This window comes from Malaya genurostris, chromosome 1 (genome assembly GCF_030247185.1).
Source record: "Malaya genurostris strain Urasoe2022 chromosome 1, Malgen_1.1, whole genome shotgun sequence".
NCBI classification, from domain to species: Eukaryota; Metazoa; Arthropoda; class Insecta; order Diptera; family Culicidae; genus Malaya; species Malaya genurostris.
In genome coordinates this window covers 29,380,978-29,402,636 of record NC_080570.1, presented here as the reverse complement: position 1 = coordinate 29,402,636, position 21,659 = coordinate 29,380,978, and the positions used below count along the sequence as shown (strand labels likewise).

The following is a 21,659-nucleotide window of genomic DNA, read 5'->3' as shown; positions in this document are numbered from 1 at the left end:
CGAAAATTCAGTGCGCATTTTCTCATAGATTTGCACATATTGCCTTGTAATTCCGGAGCCGGAAGTCGGATTTGGATAAAATTCAATATCGAGCTATGGGATCATGAGGCCTTTCATTTGAATCTGAGTACAGGACCTAGAAGTAACTGCCGGACATAGGCCTAGTGGCATAGAAAGGACAGATGAGAAATTGACTCTCTTCAAAAGCGGGATCCTGATTAAATTGCTGCCAGACGACGAATGCTTCCGAGGTGTTTGGCCTATGCGCCACGAACCGTAAGAAAACATTCAACAACCGGAAGAAAACAAAAAAAAAAACTGTCAGTTTATTAAACAATAACGGTAAGTTTTTTTTACATAATTTAATAGAATATTTAAAGCTTTCGGAAATTGAAACAAATAAGAAACAAACGCGACATGATGGTTTAATATTCATTTTGAAATTTTATTTATCACCAATAACCAATACAATTTTTTCGGTTTACTTCCCGATTTCTCATCGATGGAAATATTTACTTCTGTTTTTTTTTTCTCTTTTGGCATGTACGCTCCTCCACTCCGGCCGATCTACTGGCATTAATCTGATTTCTTCTGTTCTGTTCTGTTCCATTCTGTTCTGTCATTATCTTATTAGCTAAACATGTTTGTTTTCATCATCTTATGGTTAATAGCTAGTCAATACTTTTACTTTAAATATTTTCGATAACTAAGTACTGGTCGGGGTTCGGGATGGTTCAAGGCGAATCGCTTCCCGCCCCTTTTTCCATGTCATAACTGCGGGTTCGTCCGCTTTTCAAATGTCGGCATTTTTTCATCTGCCGCATGGTTTTGGTTGTTTTTTTTTTGTTTTGTTTCTCTATAGGTACATCCATATAAAAAGTCTTAGTTCCGGTTATTTTTTTATGTTCAACATTGGCCATTCTTGCATTCGCTGGTTGGGTTGTTTGCTACAGAATAATAGAGACCAACGTTTTCCACTTATGCCGTTAGTTTGAGATTTAATCTTTCGATTTTGTTTTTTTTCTGCTTTAAATTCTTATCCTCTAAACGTTACCACAGTACCACAGAGATCTTAGCGACTAGCTATAACTAGGGTAGACTTCTACGTAGTAAATTATTTACAAAACAAACAAGATCACACTTTTTGACTTCGATCGGTCGCATGCGTTTTAAAATGTACACTTTTTTCCGGTTTTTTTTTCATACCGGTTGGGGCTCCATCGTTTGAACGCTGGAACGGCAACCGGTTCAGGTGTTTCGGGAAATGGAACGATAATGGGAAATGGCTGGGACAACTGGGAGTGCGGTTCCGGTGTTCCTATCTAGACCGATTGAACCAGGATATTCGTTTTGCAAACAGGGCAAATGTGGAATATTTATGAATCAATGAAGAAAAAAAACTGCAATTGGCTGAACAGACTGACCACTGACTTCTAGAAATAGTATTTGAATTAACTTCTGCAGCCTAATTTTTCCTATTAAATATGACGGTCGGAACTCCCAGTTGTTGATGAGATATTTTGGGATAGTTATTGAAAAAAGCTATAATAATGAAAGAAGAAAATTATTCTTATTTACCCAGCTAGGATCGGATTGCATCTTTCCCTTCAGAATACCTTCGGCTTCGAACAGTAAAAAAATTGAAATTATTTCTCGTCATTTAACGCCGTCTGAGAACGAAAAAATCTGGACACAAAAACTAATTTGAAATTCGAAAGACAATTTCATGATTTTGCATTTTGATGTGGTGTATTTAAGTGTATTTAATGCTCTGTACAAAGTGGGTACCGAGTTTGCTCACTGACCAAAATCGAGAACATGTTGATGATTCTGAGCAATGTCTGGCCAGGTTTAAACGAAACAAACCGGATTTTTTTGCGTCGATATGTGACAATGGCTGAATCATGGCTTCATCGCTTCACTCCGGAATCAAAATGATCGTTATCTGAATGGACATCAACTGGTGAACCTCGTCAAAAGCGCCCGAAAGAACAACAATCGGTTGGAAAGGTTATGGTCTCGGTATTTTGGGATGTGCGTGGTGTAATATTTATCGACAATCTTGAGAAAGGAAATACCATTAACCGTGAATACTATACAGCGTTATTGAAGCGTTTGAAGGCTGAAGTTGCAAAGAAACGACCGCATATGGGAGAGAAAAAAAATTTGTTTCATCACGACAACCCACCGTGTCACAAGTCAATCAAAACAATGGCAAAACTACATAAATTGAACTTTGAATTGCTCCCACATCAACCGTATTCGCGAGATTTGGCTCCCAGCGACTACTGGCTGATCACAGACCTGAAAAAATGATCGCCAGATAAAGTTTATCGCTGAAACTGAGGTCTAATTTGAGGCAACAGATAAATCGTTCTACAAAAGTGGTATTGGAATGTTAAAGTGGCGCTGGAATGATGGCGCTGCTCTTGATGGAGATTACGTTGACGGTTAATTTTGAACCAAAAAATCGTGTTCTCTTTGATAGGCTCGGGACTTTTCAGCCCATGTGTTACATTAGAAAATTTGAACTGGCATCCTTGGTTAATAATCGTATTTTTATAATATAGATTTTGATGTCAGATTTGCATTCAGAATTCTCTTAATAGAAAACACTGTCCGGAGTAATTTTTTTCCAAACGCGAAGCTGTCAAATGTTGGCTTTATTAGCTCCCGTTTGGTGCGAATTTTGCATTGCGAAAAGTGCACAAAGCTAATCAAATTATTCTAGCTTTGCACTAAGCTAAAATCATTAGCTCATCATTAGATCATCGACTTGCAAGGAAGCAGTCTTGATAGTACTTTAGATAGCATTTGGAGCGATTAGAAGACCACTGTTGTCCACTTTTCGTTTTTATCCATGTTTACAGCATTATTTTTCATGACATTTTACCTCGTTTCGATTTTAGCACGGTTCGTGTTTGGCAGCATAACCGTTCGAGTATGACATATGTATTAGGAAGAAGGCAGTTTTGGCATTGAAAATACCTTACTCTTCACTGTACGTGGCCGGGTGTCAATAAAAAAAATTATAAAACAAGCCGCGTTAGAGTTTTTGTCATAATTTTGGACGCTAACAATTCGGTGATCTGTGGATGGATTTGTATAATTTAACTAACAATCGATACTGTTGCAAAAATTGGTTAGAATCGACCTATGTTTTCACTAACCAATCACAGCAAGGGTAAATGATGTCATCCTATTGATTTTTCGTGCACGGCCAATGGATTCGATCGTTGGTCTGCACCTAGAGTTTCATATAGTAGCAGATCTTCTACGTCCGGTATAGGGAGTAGTTACGTCATGCAAGAAAAAGTATCGCATGAACGTTCGCACAAAAGAGAATCTATAAATATATGCCATCTTACAATTTTAACTTTAATCGGCAGCCAGTCAATGAAACAGGTAGTTTATCGGTGTGGTGTGTCATTTTCTTCCAATTACTGCACACCGCGTTCACTTGAGTATGTTGAATCTGTTAATTTTACAGGATCAACTAAATATGCACTCACTTTTTTCAGAGAGGGTCGAACTGATTTTCACAAACTTAGGTCTTATGGTCCCATAGCCTGCTATTGAATTGCATTGAAATCCGACTTCCGGTTCCGGAGTTTTATGGTACTATGTGATAATTAAAGAAAAAATGTGCACTTATTTTTTGTCGGAAGCGGCTTAACCAATTTTCAAGATCTAAGATTCAAATAAAAGGTCTTATAATATCCTAAGAATTTCTAGAATATTTTATGTAGATCTGACTTTGGGTTCCGGAACTAAAGCGTCATAAGTGGAAAATTACCAATTTCATGAGTATTTTTTCACGAACGATGGTCAAAACCAGGTATAAATCCCATAAAACTGTTTGGTCAATTCTTCTTGTTTGCAGAGTTTGTTAGTTTGTGAGCCTAAAAACTTAATTCGGCACCACTGGTCCCCCGCTTTCTGTTCCGGTAGTACCGAAAGTGAAAAAAAACCCCAAAAAATAGAACTCTCTTCGATTGCTCAGAGATGCTTGAATCGATTTTCACAAATCTTGATTTGAATTAAGGTCCATATTATCTTTGAAGCTATTGTGAAATTTCATCCGGATCCGACTTCCGGTTCCGCAGTTACAGGGCGATGAGTGTCACAAAATTTTCAAACCGAGCATGAGATAGTAAGTCTAGGTTTAACTAGGTTCAAAACTGTTCCAATTTGTAGGTCATTTTTTTTGCTGACAAACGAACCAACTTCGGCTATTCCAGTCATTCTGAATCCGGTTTCGGAATAATTGGAAATAGTGATTAAAAACTGCAAAAAAGAATCTGAATAACTTTTTTTCAAGATGTCCAAATCTATTTTCACAAAATGAAAAGTCTTACATTCCGTTAAGTTAAGATGAAATCTCAACAAACTTTCCTATTTCTATTCAATGGACAGTTGTTTTTGCGAATTCCACAGTAATATTCAGGATGTTATGAGTAATATGTGAGAGACATCATCACACCACTAGGTGGATTAGAACAGGTTTTCAGATTTAAAGCTGTTGAGAGAGTTTCAAAATTGCATGTTTAATGTCATTATGATCGGTCGTATCTCGTACACAAGCCTGTAATTATTTCGAATTCAAAACGATTTCGTATTTATAATGTTTTAAACTGTTTACTGCAATAATTGCTGGAAGAACATAACTTCTTACACCCATACGCCGTTCGAATCAGTTTGTTGAGATCAGTGAATGTATGTATGACAAATCATTTCACTCAATTTTCTCGAATTTAACCGATTTCTATAAACTCATATGGAAAGGTTCCTGAATTTCATTTGGAATCAACATATGGTTTCGGGAATACCGGATATATGTAGCGAAATTAAAATGTCACTTATTCTTATTCTTTAATCAGATTCGACCTCCGGTTCCGGAGATACGGAGTAATTAGTGCAAAAAATGTCAATTTCACTTAAATTAATCGGGTTTGCAGATTTTAGTTTAGTCGATGGCCAAATTTCGTTAGTTTTACCGGTATTCGGTTTGCGAACCCAAATTTTTTTATTTGAAACGCACTTATATTTCTCTAAGATCACTACAAGGATTTTCAAAACAAATCTACACAAATTTCGGTTCCGAAAATATCAATCGTTTCTCCAACAAAAAAAGGTCAAAACGAATTTCTTACACAAAAAACGTGATCACCAATGTATTTTACATCGTGGTTGGAATGGTAGAAAGTACGGGTGTGCAATGTCAGAGACATAACTGGATGTCGTGAATACGACTAAAACTGACACGATTTTTTTATACTATCGAATTCGAATTGATAGCTGATCGATTGTGTGAATTGTGAAACTTTTGACGTCGATTATCTCATTTCGGATTTGCATATTTCATTGAAAGAATCTATCAAGATGCTGTACAGGATTCATTTCTACCTTTTAGAAGGACCAAATTGTGAATTCTCTACGATCTTCGCACAGCGAAAAGTGCACGAAGCAAATCAAATTGTTTTGGATGGATCGACAATGCAAATGATCAAAAGCTCTGTTGCATGATGCAATCGCTCTTGTTTGAGTTGAAACTAGCTTTGCGTACAAACCGCAAGACCTCCGCTCGCAGTGCTAAATGATGCAAAACTGGTTTAATGCGTCTTCTCGCCTTGACGACCGAAAGGCAAATGAGAGCTACGACCTGAGAGTTTGAGGTTTTTAACCAAGCAGAAGGTGCGCTCTCCGATGCCGCTGTTTGAATGCGTCTTCTCGCCCCGACGTCTGCTTCCATTAAACGCACAAGAAGAAATGATCGATTTTCGACGATTTTCCCCTTTTATAACGTTCAGTTAAAGATATGTGCCTGACTACCTCAAAATCGTCATCCTTGTGCGAAAAACCCAAGCGAAAGCAAAGAGTTTTCCGCGTTGTTTTCTAATTTTGAGAAAACTGTATTTTTGAGTTGTTTGTGGTTATCTCACACTGTTCAAAATATTATCCTAAATTCCTGATTATATTTTCGATGAAATAGTGAAAGATTTATGTTGCTGCCATTAATACAAGTCGAGATATTCACGATTAAGTTCTGCCCATTCTTCCTTATGGCTAATTTTGAAAAGGCGCCCCATAGTAAAGTAAGTCGTATTCACGACAAAATTTTAATTAAAAAACTTACGGTCCCATACAAAACTGTTGAATTTCACCCGATTCCGAATTTCAATTCTGGAATTAGAGGGTGATGAGATTTTAAAATTTAAACCGTCATGAAAGATGACGATACAAAAAAATCTATTCCAACTTGTTCGTCATATTAATTCACGGAACGTTTGGGTTATGTTGCGTCCCGGGTTGGCGGTTCAATGCATAGGACGCTGGTCTTACAAGCCAGTTGTTGTATGTTCGAGCCCCGACCTGGAAGGATTCTTAGTGTCAGTAGGATCCATAGTACTAGCCATGCAATGATTCTGTACACTAAGAATCGGCTGCGAAGTCTGTTGAAACAGAAAGACCAAATTCCACAAAAGGAATGTAATGCCAGGACTTTGCTTTGCTTTGGGTTATGTTGGGCCCAGAATACCCAGGATAGTTCTGAATTGGCCTGCTAATTCTCGTAGTATCAACAGATTCAATATACTCAAGCGAACACGGTGGGCAGCAGATGGAAGAAAATGACATCCACACGTCACAAAAAGCAAGCATCCGGCGACCGATAGGCTACCTGCTTCGCTGGCTGCCGATTATAGTGAACACTTTAACTACTCCCTGTACCGAACGAAGCAAGTCTGCTACTGTATGAAATTTTAGGTGTAGTCTAGAAAAATCAATAGGATGACATCATTTGCACTGCTGTGATTGGTTAGTGAAAACATAGGTCGATTCTAATCAATTGTTCAATAGTATCGATTGGTAGTTAAATTATATAAATTCATCACTAAGTTATAGCGTTCAAAATTATGACAAAAAAAACAAACGCGGCTAGTTTTCTAATTTTTAACTGACATTTAAGGTATTTTTAAGTACCGTAAATAATGACCAAAACCTCTAAAGTGGAACTTACCTTGACATCTCATGCAATTCTTAATCAATTGTCAAACGTCATTAGAATAATTTCATGAAAGCTAATAACACCGAAGAATATTCAAGCAAAATAAAAATAATACTAATACTGCTAAAGGGAATAAAAAATAACTGTGTCCAAATTTTCTCGTGTTCAAACAACAGCATCGATGCCGTCTTCAATTCAACATATCCGGAAGGGATGAAATGCCGATCCGTTCCTACCATAATTAGAAGATCTTTGCTAACTGCTCTCTAATCTACCACGAAATTGGACGAAACAACAACATCAACAACAAATAATAAAGTACTTACAGTCGATCACTTACAATTACACATATACAGATTTTTTTTGTTTCGCTGTCACCTAGCGTCCATCATGGGCGTGGACTCTTGTCGTGATACCATCGGGGCGAAAAAAAAAAAAGAAAACATCGGAATTGAAGGGGAGGAATTCAGTTTTTTTTGGCATTTGCTATTTTTCCTATCGCCATCGCAGAGAAGTCGACGACAAGATGAAACTTTTTTTTTCTTACAAAAATATACACGGAAAAAGTTTGCTGTGGTTTCAAAAAAAACTACGTTGGTTCAAATCAGATGAAGGAGGATGGTTTAGCACGATTCGGACATTGACTAGATGAGCTAGCGATCTCTTTCTCTCTTCTTCCTAAGTTTACATGTTTGCTTATATACTTGTTGGTGTACGAGTACCAATATTTCATTATTTTTGTTTTCAGTTTTCGTGTGTGTCGGCGCATGTGAATCCTATATGTGTGGTTATGAATGGGACAGGTGCAAAAAACTTCACTGTGTTGTTATACTTGACTTGACTTGACTTGACTTGGAACACTTATCGGGATAGGGGGACGTACGCATGGGGCTCCAATTTACGCTGGTAGTTACCAGACTAGTTCTTACTGTTCGAAATTAAACTTAGAACAAAAGTATTTCTTAATATGCAGTTACGAGATTTCGTACTTCGCTAGACTCCTGCACGATTTTTATTCGCATGAATTTTATTGCTCACTTTAACATAACCATCGGAAATTTACGAACATTCTACTTGCTTGGCGATTAAGGGTTTGCTATTTAAAGTGATCGGTTGCCAATCGCGCAGAAATCTAGTAATTAGGTGACATTTTTCTCATCTAATTGTTACAACAACTATTTTCGTTTTTTTTTTGCTTGTTTCCCTATCAGGACTGTAGTCTTACTTTACTCTTCCTTTTCTTTTTTTTTCTGTTTATTTACTTCATAGCTATAGAAATAGTTGCGAAAGATAGGTTGTTGCAGAAAAACTACACTAAAAACAGAGTTTCGTTTGGTGATCATAAATAAGCTTTCTGCATTTCCGGGGAATGCTCACACCAGGCTGAAATGAGAATAAAACGCTCACCCGAAGTTACAGGAATATGAATGTACAAAGACAGCGATGCAATGCAATGTCTGAGGGGGTGGGTTTTCCTACACTTCTGGTCAAATCTGTTTATCCTTTTAAGTGCTTAATCTTAGAGGTTTCGTTGTAGATTGGAGCTCACCAGCAGCCAGCAGATGGTGGTGGTCGCCAGCATCAGATAACCGGTGCCTGTGGCCGACCGGATCCGGTGCATTGAGATGGCACTGCTCCGGGAGGTTGAGCTGGCCACCTGCATCTCCTCCGAGTGTACGTCGGACGATATTCGTTGGGTGTAGAACTGGAAGATGTCACTGACCTGTGGGGAACAAAAACGAAAAAGAATCCGAACGGTTACATGATGAAACGCTTTGTTCGGTGGTCGTATGAAGCTTACCTCGTTCCATCCGTAACGGTTCTTGGCCTGTACGATAGATTCATACACCGAACTGGGCAGCAGTCCACGAAGAGTGAATGCCATCACGTGTGATAACGGTTCCGAAATTGGGCGTGGAGACGGGGTCAAGATGACATCATGCCATCGGCCCGGCTGTTGGAATGTTTCGTTCATCTGAAATGAGCCAAGAAAAAAGTGTTTATACAAAAGTGTAACATCTTTGGAATCTTCTTATTTAAATTAACAAGATTGATCTAATGATACTGCACTTGTAGTGCTAGCCAACAAAACTAGCAAGTGACGGCAATAGGAATAGTGTCAAACACCCTGCACAGAGTATATCTGTGTTGGATTCCCAACACCGCACACAGGGACAGAGAGTTTCATGAATCAGCACGAATAAACCGAGACAGATGTGACTTTTTCGGTGGCCAGGGAATGCGATTCCCAATGAAATATAAATTATAATTTTTATAGCCACGAACAGTCTTTCTGGCATATTGTAGCATATTATTACATACTAATAATAGAACAATATTTTCTGGAAGTTTTAGATAGCGGAAAACTGTTTTGCCATATGACTATGTAGGGAACTTTGACGTGTGGTTTGAAATGAACGACAAACCCCTCATTGACAAATGTAAACAGGCTGTCGACTGATATTGTAAATAAAATATCCTAATTTTTCAATTTTCTTATCCTAATTTTTTATCAGTGCATTAGCAGTTTATGCTGAACTACCATTTGCTACTGTCGCGGAAGGTTGTGTGACGATTTGTTGCCTTTCTCTATATACAAGGTGAGATGAAAAAACTGCAACCAACTTCAGACTGCTGTCATTTCTAAACCGCTCGTCCCACAGCTGTCAGATTTATTCTAGTGACAGCTCATTATATTATTTACAAGCGCACAAAAGCATTTTGGTGGGAATTTTTCAGAAAAAAAGTTATTTGTGATGGAATTCAAGTGTGATAGTGTGATTGCTTTGCATTTGGCTGGAAAACCACAAGTGGCTATCGTTAGAGCCCTCCAGCATTTAAAAGTGAATAAATCTTTTGTGTCTCGTACCATCGCTCGTTACCGTGATACTGGTAGCGTAGCCCGACGTCAAGGAAGTGGACGAAAAAAAACAGCAACATCGGCAGAAATGGTTCGAAAAGTGAAGAAGCGAATTGAACGAAATCCGCGTCGCAGTGGCCGAAAAATGGCTCGTGAGCTGAACATATCGCAATATGCCATTCGGCAAATATTGAAAAATGAGCTTGGACTAAAGCCATTGAAGTTCCAAAAAGTGCAAGATCTTACTGATGCGCAAAAAAAAGTTAGACTCGAAAAAGCTAAAGAGTTGCTTCGCTTGGCCGAAAGTGGTGAACTGCCGAATTTGGTTTTCTCCGGTGAGAAACCATTCGTTATCCAGCAGTTTGTAAACAAACAAAATGATCGTGTTTACTTGCCAGAGAGGTCAGCTGAAAATTTGCAACTTCGGTTGGCCACCAGAACTCAAAAGCCGGCCATGGTGATGGTGTGGGCCGCCATAACAGCCGATGGTCGCTCGCCGCTCGTATTCATCGACCGTGGGGTCAAAATAAATGCGCAAATCTATCGCGAAAATATTTTGGAGGGAGTTCTGAAGCCCTGGGCACGCAAACATTTCGGCCGCAGACCTTGGACATTCCAACAGGACTCAGCACCATCGCACTCAGCACGCGCCACCCAAGAATGGTTAAGAAATGAGGTTCCTCGCTTCATTTCCACCGCACAATGGCCACCAAAATCTCCGGATGCCAATCCGTTGGACTATTGTGCCTGGGGTATTTTGGAAAGCAAGGTTGGCACTAAAAAATACCAAAGTGTCGATCATCTCAAGCAAGCGCTTCGCCGAGAATGGGACAAAATACCGCAGAGCCACTTTCGGGCAGCGTGTGATGGTTTCATTGGCCGTTTGAAGGCCATAGTTCGTGCCAAAGGTGGCCAATTCGAACAAATCTAAACCGATTCTCAAATTTGATGTTATTTCCGACATTTTTTGCTTTCATTCAATAAAATTTAAAAAAAAATGAAAAAATTATGGCGTTTTACTTTGTTGCAGTTTTTTCATCTCACCTTGTAAAGGTAATAGACTTACTTAGGCTCGAACCATTTATGAAGTTCGAAGATCTAATGGCTATGACTATTGGTTCCGGTGATATAATGATATAAGTGACGTTGTTTTTCGACCGCTCAATTTTTCTCTGGAGAAGTTCGAAAATCAATTGGTTGTCACTTTCGGCTCTGAAGATATAATGGTATAAATGACGTATCCGACTAACCGTACATTTTACATCGGCTGAATTATCTCGAATATGACTCAGTGAATTTCGATAAAAAAATTATTTGAAAGCTAACAATGACAATTAAATTTGAAAAGGTTATGGCGAACAATTCCGGTTCGAGAGATTTAATGTTGTATGTGACGTAACCGACAAATCTTAGTGTTTTTCAATGCAGAAAAAAAAATTTCGGAGAAGAAAGAATTGATTTCAAAAAGTTTAGACACGTTTGAAAGCTACTATAATGTTACTTGATAAGTTCACAAAACCAATGGCCGAGGATAGAATCTTACAGAAGTTTTAACGAGACTATTTAAATAGCAAGAGAAAGGTATTATTACACCACTAGGTGGATTGAGAAGGTTTTTGCCTTTCTCATATAGAAAGGCTACACAATCACTGTGAAAATCGACTTTTGAACAGGAGGCCGGAGCGCCGAATGTCATATACCATTCGACTTAGCTCGACGAACTGAGAAAATGCCTGTGTGTGTATGTGTGTGTGTGACAAATAATGTCACTCTATTTTCTCAGCGATGGCTGAACCGATTTTTACAAACTCAGATTCAAATGATGGGTCTCACGGTTCCATAGATCGCTATTGAATTTTATTTTTATCTCACGATAGCACAAAAAAAATGAAAAAAGTTGTCACTCATTTTTCTCAGAGATGGAGTGACCGATTTTCACAAACTTAGATTGAAACGAAAAGTTTTCTGGTCCCATAGATCGATATTGAATTTCATTTTTATCCGACTTCCGGTTCCGGAATCACAAGGCAATATGTGCAAATCTATGAGAAAATGCACTCAATTTTCTCGGAAATTTCTCAACCGATTTTCACAAACTAAGATGCAAATAAAAGTTCTTGAAATTTTTTAAAAGGCCCCGAAATATTGATCCAGATCCGACTTTAGGTTCCGTTATTACAGTTAGTAAAAATGTTCAATTTCATGAGAATATTTTCACAAGCGATGGCGGAACGAGGTGCACATTTTTATAAAATTCACTGGTAAATTCATCTTGTTGGCAGATCTTGTTAGTTTGTGAATATATGAAACTACTTTGGTACTACTAGTCCCCGGTTTCCGCTTCCGAACGCACCGGTAACCGTGAAGAAAAGCTTCGAAACCGGAACTTACTTCGATTAAACCGATTTTCACAAATCATGATTCAAATTAAAGCTCTCAGTATCTTAAAATATACTGTGCAATTTCATCCAGATCCGACTTTCCGAAATAATAGGGCAATGGGTATCAAAACTTTCAAACTATCATACAACATTATGCAAAATCGGTACGCATCGCTACGTGCTGTGATCAGGTTTTAAACACTCACAGCGCAGTATATTTTGTATCAATTATTAATATTATTTCATTATTTGATTGGAAATATTTCTACGATTTGATTTGAATGTATCAAGCCACGTATTTTCAATTATAAATGATTGAAATTTTGATTAGTTGCGAGCAGTGTCCTATTTTGTCTGCTAAAAATCTCCGACATATCGAATTTCCCTGTCATAGACGACGGTTTTGAAGGAGTAAGTGGCATATCAAAGGGAAAGCATCGCTCTGATTGGTCAATCGATGCAAAAGCGAAGCTGTTTGAAGCACGCGAATCTATAAATAGAAACCAAGTTATAGCTAACGTTTCAGTCCTACGCGTAGCATGCTAGAGGTAGGTTGTAGCTAGATAGCAAGACAAAAAGTGTCATAAAACGATTTGAAGCTTTAATTGGTATGCTCTGATCTTGTGTCATGCAAGCTCGGATGAAATTCCATGTAATGTCGTTTCGCCTGAGAAATTGACATCTACTCCAGGGTAAATTTTGAGTGCTTAAAATTAATTTCTAATTTATATAAGACGAACTCGATTGATAAAGAGAAAAAGTTTATCGCTTCAATCGAAATCGCAGAACGCTATGAAAATAACTGCTTGCATACAAAACTTGAACGCAAGCTTGGCGAAGAGAAGCTTAAATATCGAAGTCGCAATATGTACAAAAATATAATTGCATACATTTGGGATGTAAATAAATACAAATCAAGACAAACGATGTTCGGTGTTGGTTCCAAATCAAGATCAATCTAGGCAGACTCTTGTGCAATTGCGGATTCAAAAGTGTGACGATTGCTTGAACTGTTTGATTGTAGATCATTAGATATTTTGGTTGCCTTGTTCCACATCAATGGCTCGAACAACCCCATGGGGCTGATCCTGGTAGTTTTTTCTACGCAGATTTCCGAAGTTACGCGGTCGTAAAATTCACAAAGTCCTAGAGTCGTTTTTTCCCAAAACAAAACACCCTATTTCAACGTTTCATGCATTTCTTGGACATTTGGCACAAAAAAAATCCTGAAGTCGATTTTGTTCAGAAAAGTTTTTTTTAGATTACACTAAATCTGGACGTTTTATGCATTTCTAAGCAGAGATGGCATTTCACCAGAGTTATACACGCTAGAGTCAGATTTTTGCCACACCGAGGATGAAAAAAACGAAGCACCGCACAAAGAGGAAAGCGCACTTCTTCTCAGTGTCGAATAGACAGCATTTGAGTGTGTGCTTGTGGTTAAAGCAGCTGGCGCGAGTGAAACACATTCTCTTCGCATGAATCTCTCACACGCGCTCTCGTTTAAATACACCCAAGTGACCACTGGCGCGTGATGGTGAGCGAACACTTCTGTGAACTTCAATTAATAGAGAGTAGATCTGGCCTTTCTATGAAAAATTTGCAAGGAAAACCGAAAATTTTACGATAACTTGTTTTATTTTGCTGATTTTGCGTGTCCACGCTTCTTCTACGAAAACCATACAGCAGAGTGCTCACCGGCGTGTACACCTCTGTGAAAGTATCTGCATCCACCTCAGAGAATTTATTAGCTAATGCTCTAGCACTTTGGTGCGATTCAGTGGAAGAGGTAAAAGGAAATAAACAAACGCACTCATGATGCGTGCACACTTACACAACAGTGGTGTATAAATGTGAAAGAGAAGAGCTCTCGTTGAAGTTGTCAGTGCGAGGGGAGAAATTTTGCTTGCTCTTCGTCACACAGAGGAGATAGACATCTCTGTTTCTAAGATAAGGAGTGTATCGATAAGTAGTTAGCAACATTCAAACAGTTATTACTCTGAAATGGCTTAATTTTTTGCAGCGTGTTTTGCGGTGACATGTTTGTTTACATGTCTAATAGCTGCGCAATCGATTGCTTTCGGTACGGTTTATCGTTTTAATGACGAGTCGAATTGATCCGGAAACGCGAAAGAAAATTCTGCACACTTGGTGCTCAGAAAGTGGTGTCACGTACAACGAAATTGCAAAACGGGTGAAAGTTCGGTAAGACCCTTTCCATGAAGGATTTGCTTCGATCCGGTAGGAAAACGGGCCGGGACTTAAAAGTGGTTGAGTACATCAGGAAATCCCATACTTGTCACACCTGCACTATCACTTAAAATAACTATTTCAACCAAATTTTTAACTATACGTATCGAACAACACATTGAAATTATACTTTTTGAGAGCAGCACCAGGACATCGCATCGCACTCCCAGTGATGCCAACTCTCTCCCTGAAAGTGGAAATTTTAGTTCGATGGAAAAATTGTGATTGTGATACATGATTGATGTTGGAAGTCTATCAGTTCCAAAAGTTCAAGCTAAACATAATTCTTCTATCCTTCGACAACATCAATATCAACATTTTTTTCGTTATTCTACTATGAAATCCATAGTTGAAGGAAATTAAACATATTTGCACTGAACAAATCAAACAACTTTTTCATCTTACACAAATATGAGCATAACACAAGTATTGTTTCAAGATGACATTACTGAGAAAAATAATGATAAAATTAGGGCAATCATGAAGGCTCCTAAGAATTTTTAATTTTTTTTTATTTTCCCGAGATTTTACCAATAACAAATGTTTGTATACCTATTCTCAACCTGATAAAAATCCAGCAGAAGGATCCAAATTATTTTTACTTTCCATTATAAGTTTTGCGTTGTGCTGTTATTGATCAATACTAGAATAGCTCCTGATTGATTTAAAACTGCTGTTAAACCCTTAGAAAGAAACTCATGATACTGTAAATTGTAAGTCATATTTGAGATAGTAATATTTTTCCCAGTTTTGCATTAAAACAATGTCGTCAAAAATTGAGTTAATTTACTGTTCTATCGAGTTCCTATCTCATACCTACTGACATGTTATTTGGTCAATAGAATGGTGTCAGCTGGATGCTATCGCTTTCTGCGTTAGTAGTAGAATGAGGCGGGGCGAATTGATTTAAATGTAATGGTTTATTTGTAATGCGAAAATTATTAAATATCCTCCAATCAGATCAACTATTTCGGCTTGGCGGTCCAGTTGCTGATGTGTATTTAAATCTTTTAATGTGGTTTTAAATTGATGCTAATTTATCATCCAGTCTTTTGTCAACTTGCTTTTATAAAACACAGTAAAATTAGCATTTTCATCTCATCTTTAAAGAGTTCGACATATAATACAACAAAATACGTCTTATGAGTACGGGTAACTGATTGGGTGTGAATAATCTTTCAGTTTTTATTTTTCGAAAACATTCAGATGTGTACAATATGTAAAACTATGTTTTAAAACAACCTTTATTTAAATATCTGCATCGATGAGACTGTCGCGTGCTGGTTTTTTTTTTCAGTCTAATTTTTAGGAAAACGAATGGGACAAAAGTGATGTACTCATACTTGTCAGGGCAACTGACTAACACCAATCCTAAACTGAACTCTGGCAATCTAGTTCGAACCGAAATAAAGCTATCGTCGAATTCGGTGTGTCAAAAACGAAGCGGTATATCAATGACGGGTCGTACTAAAATAAATCCGCCTCCAGCTGGTTCGATTTTTCGCAATGCTCTCGAATGGCTTGCCTCATGTCCGCCATCACCAGTGGAGAGTAAAGTGCGTTCGTTAGAAATTCGTCATATACAAGAGGCGATATCGCAATCACTGGCCCGGTATGGATCGCAGCCAGCAACTGCATCTACTCACCATCAGCTTCCGGTAGAGCAGGCGAACCTCGAGCAGGGGCGGATAGCTTTCCACCTTCCAGGTCAGATTGTAGCTATCGGGCGAACGGCTCCAGGGCGGTGACACGAACTCGGCCGGACCCGGTCGACCGGAAACTTCCATGTATTTTTTCGATCGTCCGAGTGTGTTGTCCGCGACGCAGCTGGAAAAATGATAGGGAGTAAAGAATTTTTTTTATGATCTCGTACATAAAAGAACACTGGTGGGATGAAACAAATAGAAAAAAAATCACAAGCCCGGTAATCGAAAATGGAACACAGCGAGATGTGGGGCGGCCACACGGAAATGAGTAGGAACCATGAGTGCAGGATAGCGATTATTCATAAATCACGCCCGAATCGATCCGGCAGCTCTCGGAATATTGCTCATGCACATTTCCAGTAGCGGAACAAAGCGAACTGGTGTGATTAAACCAACATTTGTGGAACAAGGGAGAGGAAAACAAAAAAAAAAACGAAATAAAAGGTCAACGATAAAGTTAGATTGAATGAGACGCTAACCTGTAGTTGCCAAAGTCCTCCTGTTGGACATGTCGGATGGTGAGCGTGTGTCGATTTCCTCTCGATGACATGGTCCGTCTGTCGGTCGGCTGAATCGGAAATGAGTTTTGATACCATGAAACCTGGAAATTGAGTAGATCGCGAGAGAAAAATGAAATGACAATCAGTGGAATGAGACTGAGGATAGGCGAAGGAGAAAAAAAACCTTCAATACTGGATACTGAATGAAAAGCTTGTCTGTGTTTTAGGAGCTCGTGCCAGATTGGATACGGTCTCGTACAAAATTGGCAGGCGCGAATGAAGCCACCATAGTCAAACCTTTCGAAAGGCAATTGGGAGCAACGTAATTTCGAAACTGTGGTCGAACGATGCTGCGGTTAGCGTTCGATCAGACCGGGGATCCAGAAAACCAATCGGTGGAGATATCCATTGGATTATGACTAAAAATGATTGTTTGATTTTCTCCTACAGCTTTTCAATATCGGAATTCCAGTACCAGAGTTATGCATTGATAAACGTCATTAAGTTCGGGAAACTCATTGTACTGTAGTATTGAAACCACAATGAACAGACATTCAATCTAAAACAAACTTCCATCATATCCATCTACTTATTTTTTCCATGAGGAATGAAGCTGTCGAAATTTGAGTAATTTGGAAACAAATAAGAACAAACTGCTTTTTCCTATTTGTTTTACGTGTCGTCTTTAACTCACCAGTGCGTAGCAGTTTATGTTGAGCTGCTATCGTGACCTAGCGGCTCAACATAAACTGCTACCCGAGTAAAGTCTAACATCAAAATTAGAACAAATTGATATTTGATTATGATAGCAACATCAGATTGAAATCCTAATATTATATCGAGTCATCAAATTTTCAATTAATATCGCATTGTGTTATCATTTTGCTGTTTAAAGCCAAAAGTTTTGTGTAATTTAAAAAAATGAAAATATCAAAATCAACAACTTAGTGAATCCATTGAAATTGAGCAAATTTCAAATGGCAGCACAAAAATACAAAGTTAAGTTTCAATGGAAGAATTATTCCTTCAATCCTTTGTTGCCTTTTACAAAAATGCTTTGACATCCTGCCGAGATCCTGTAGGTGACCGCAACCATAACCGTGAAGAAACGATTTTTTTCATTATTTTTTAACTTTCACGCAAATAACGCTCTTTCTTTTTAACCACGAGAATATTGGTGTCAAACCACACGTCTGTGAGGCATTAGATAAATTGGCGATCATCGGTACCACGTTTGTCTAAAGCAGGTCAATCTGAATAGTGGCTTTGGCATTCCCATCTCGTTGATCGTCTACCGTAGAAGTAGCTTATTTCTGAATTTGATATGAGAAATGTATTTGACGTCATCTATTTCCTTCTAGATACATTAAGTATCCGATCCTGTAACACTTTTGGCGTTTAGTTAAAAAAATGTTTCGATATTTGTAATCATACGACGTTGCGAAGTTCATTCCAGAAATCGGGGACCTGGATGGCAAAAATAATCTACTCGCCAAATATCCATAACTTTATATTCAACAGTATGGGAAAATTCATTGTTTACGAAGTTCGGTCATCGAACATTGATTGTCTCAGATTTCAGAACCTAGAGCTAATTCTAAATAATACTTTAGTGGCTTAGAGGAGCCACCAAGAAAATATATGTTCAATTTGTATATTCCTAAGTAGTCCACAAACTGTGTCGAAGACACTCTTCAAAACAATTCTCATTCCTAGTTATAAATGCTTAGAACTTCATATACTCACTAACGCTAATAGTTACTATGAGAAGTATTTCATCAATCATCTAATAGATCTTGGAACTTTAATACATTTTTCTAAAGAAACCGTCTAACTAAATCTTCATAATTTTGAGTGACAGGACTAATTCTGCATCAAATGATCGTAAATTATAAGTCTACAACTAAAAATTTACTGAAGAGATTCTCGTTCTATCTGTGGTCAGAAGCGAGATAATCGTTCATTGTCCCAATTAGTCGAAAAAACAAATGATACCTTATTTGCCGGATTTCTAATTCACGTTCCCTGTGTTGTAGAAGACTTCACTGTAAAAGGTGCGGTCTTCAGAGTCTCTAAATTCGTATTTCAAAGTGATTACATGTGCGAGTTATATGCGATCAAGTAGATAACTCAATTTGATGTTATAAAGTTTGAATGCTACAGCTTTGGATATGAGAAGGACAAAGAGAACATTTTTATACTGTACTCAAATAGCCACACTGCTATTCACGGTGGATGGAAGCGACTATTCGCGGGATGGAAGCCACACTGCTATTCGCGGTGGATGCGGGATGGAAGCGACGCAACGAGTGTGCACTGACAGAAACTACCTGCTTACAACTTTGTGAAACAACACTGCTTGTCATATAACCGAACATTTTCCATCTCCTGATAGCTAGCGCTTACAGTCCATAGCAATCGTCAAAAGTTCACATTCCAAAACACCTAAGTTCGAAACCGGATTCTCTCCGCGGTAGTGTGGAGATTGTATGAAATCTTTTTTCTTGCTTGCGACTAATATGGAGATTGCATAAAATCTTTTTTCTTGCTTGCAAGTAATATCGCCTAAATGTATACTATCCCGGACCTTTTTTAGCTGTTCTATTTTTAGATTATGCTCGTGACGTGTCATTTCGAGAAAATCTACATCATATTAAGTTTTCAATGTGCTTTCACTGAAAGCAAAACTAGTTTCCAGTTTGATGTCACACAGCATTTTTTTGCTTTCAATTTTTAACCGTTTTAACCGTTAAAACGACCAAAACGATAGCAAATTAAGTAATCGATATATACGAATAGCACAACATCAAATTGAGTTTTCTTTTTAATCTCACACTATACTCGGGTAGGCAGACATAAAGATAATGCTATTTGCAAAACACCGAAGTGTAATATCTAAACTGACGTCTCGGACGAAACAGATAATAATAGCATAAACTGCTACGCTCTGATGAGTCAAAAACAAAACGTAAAACAAATTAGGAAATGAGTATATGCACTTTACATAAATTTAGAGGTAAAAAAGTAGGCATTTTGTTCCTCTGAAAATATTTAAAAACTATTTGAGTGAATTGGACTATAAATTTTGAGTACTTTGAAATTGAAATTATCAATAGATTTTTTACTTATATGTAAAAACACAGAAATTTTAGTTCAAATTACTTTTCCTCCAAATTCAAAGTGTAAAAATAAGCGAATGAAATCGTTCAATTTTGACCTGTTTGGGGCCAAATTAAACGATTTAGATACACTCATGTTGGCAGAACTGAAACCAAAAATTTCTGGTTGATAAAGACTGTCCCAGAAAGTGTGGACGCACTTTGATTTGGCTGTAAATAATTCACAAGTGTTAGATATTCAAATTTTTTCCGATATACTGATAATATTAGACTACAACAACAGAATATTATTCTCAACATTTGCTACTTAGCCATTGTAGACTAGCTGGCGCACCTTCTTGCGAACGTTCCTCATTAAATCCCGTACAGACTTCTTGGCGATAAGTTCTGACACTTTTTTCCAACCTTTTTCGAACTGTTGAATGGTTTCGGCTGCCGAGACATGTTTCTTAAGATGTGCCTTCGTTAATGCCCAAAATTGCTCAATTGGTCGAAATTGTGGACAATTTGGTGGATTCATGTCTTTTGGGACGAAAGTGAAATCTTTGGTAGTATACCATTCTACCGTTGACTTTGAGTAGTGGCAAGAAGCAAGATCTGGCCAGAAGACAACAGGATCCTTGTGGCTTCATGGGTAGAAGTCGTTTTTGTAAACATTCCTTGATGTATATTTCGCTGTTTATTGAAGCAGTGGTGATAAAGGGTTTCGAAATATTACCGCAGCTACAAATTGCTTGCTAAATCATAGCTTTCTTACCGAATTTTTCGACTTCAATCGATGTCTCGGACTGGTTTAACACTTGCCCTTCTCGCACCGTATAATATTGTGGTCCCGGCAAGGATTTGTAATCGAGTTTCACATAGGTTTCGTCGTCCATGATCATGCAGTTCAAATTTCCAGCAAGAGTCGTATTGTACAGCTTTCGAACTCTCGGCCTGATCGATGCATCCTGTTTCGGACTACGTTTTGGTTGTTTCTGTTTCTTATGGGTTCGAAGATTCAAACGTTCTTTAGCACGAAGAACGTTTGACTTCGAAGTGCCCACTTTTTTGGCCACATCCCGAATTTCTTTTGCTCGAACGCCTTCAGAATACGTTTATCCAATGCATTTCGCACGGCTTTTTCACTTACTCCTTCCATTTTTGCTATCTTTCTCAGTGACAGTCCGCGTTCTATGCACCATTTGTACACAATTTTTCGACGTTGTTCTGCTGAAAGTCTACGCATTTCGAAACAAACTAATGAAAACAACTGCACAAGTGGTTAGAGAAGAGTGAAAAACAACAGGACCCAGTCATAAAAATTGACAGATTCTGAACCATTGCGAAATGGCAGCGGTTTTTGGTTGCGTCCATACTTTCTGGGACAGTCTATACACTCTCATTTTTTCGATGAGAAACGAAAATGCTTCGTCTCTCCTCGTTCGTCCTGGTGTCGGTCATTTACGATTGAGACAGTAAAGTATTGAAAAAGGGGCCGTTGGAATGGTTTCTTCCATTGAGAAAGCGTGACAATTTTAAGCTCTGCCTCCAACATTTTGATACCCTTTGAAAAAAAAAACATAGATTGGCCAAGGCCATCAAAACAGATTTCCGTTTCTGTAATGATCTCAGCAGTCGACGAAAATTTCTTACCCTGGAGAAACCTTTTCAGGTTTGGAAATAGATAATAGTCGCTGGGGGCCAGGTCTGGAGAATACGGGGGATGGCGCACCAATGCGTACCGCAAATAATTCGATTTCACCTTTGCTTTTATGCATGAATGCGCGTCTTTTTCCATAGCTTGATGAAAACTAGAACTCGTCTGACAGGATCAGCTGTTATTCGAACTCTAGTG

The 21,659-nt window shown here is 38.2% G+C and overlaps 1 protein-coding gene across 1 annotated transcript in view; it reads right to left on the bottom strand.

The window, feature by feature from the left end:
- Positions 1–418: 418 nt before the first annotated feature.
- The window catches only part of LOC131428103 (neurotrimin-like), a 269,364-nt gene continuing 248,123 nt past the window's right edge, over positions 419–21,659 (bottom strand). Inside the window, exons 7-10 of the mRNA XM_058591808.1 lie at positions 16,683–16,804; positions 16,144–16,324; positions 8,808–8,981; positions 419–8,729 (exon numbers count right to left, since the gene is read on the bottom strand). Of these exons, the coding sequence (XP_058447791.1) occupies positions 8,526–8,729; positions 8,808–8,981; positions 16,144–16,324; positions 16,683–16,804 (681 nt within the window). The 3' untranslated portion in view covers positions 419–8,525. The remainder of the gene's footprint in view (positions 8,730–8,807; positions 8,982–16,143; positions 16,325–16,682; positions 16,805–21,659) is intronic.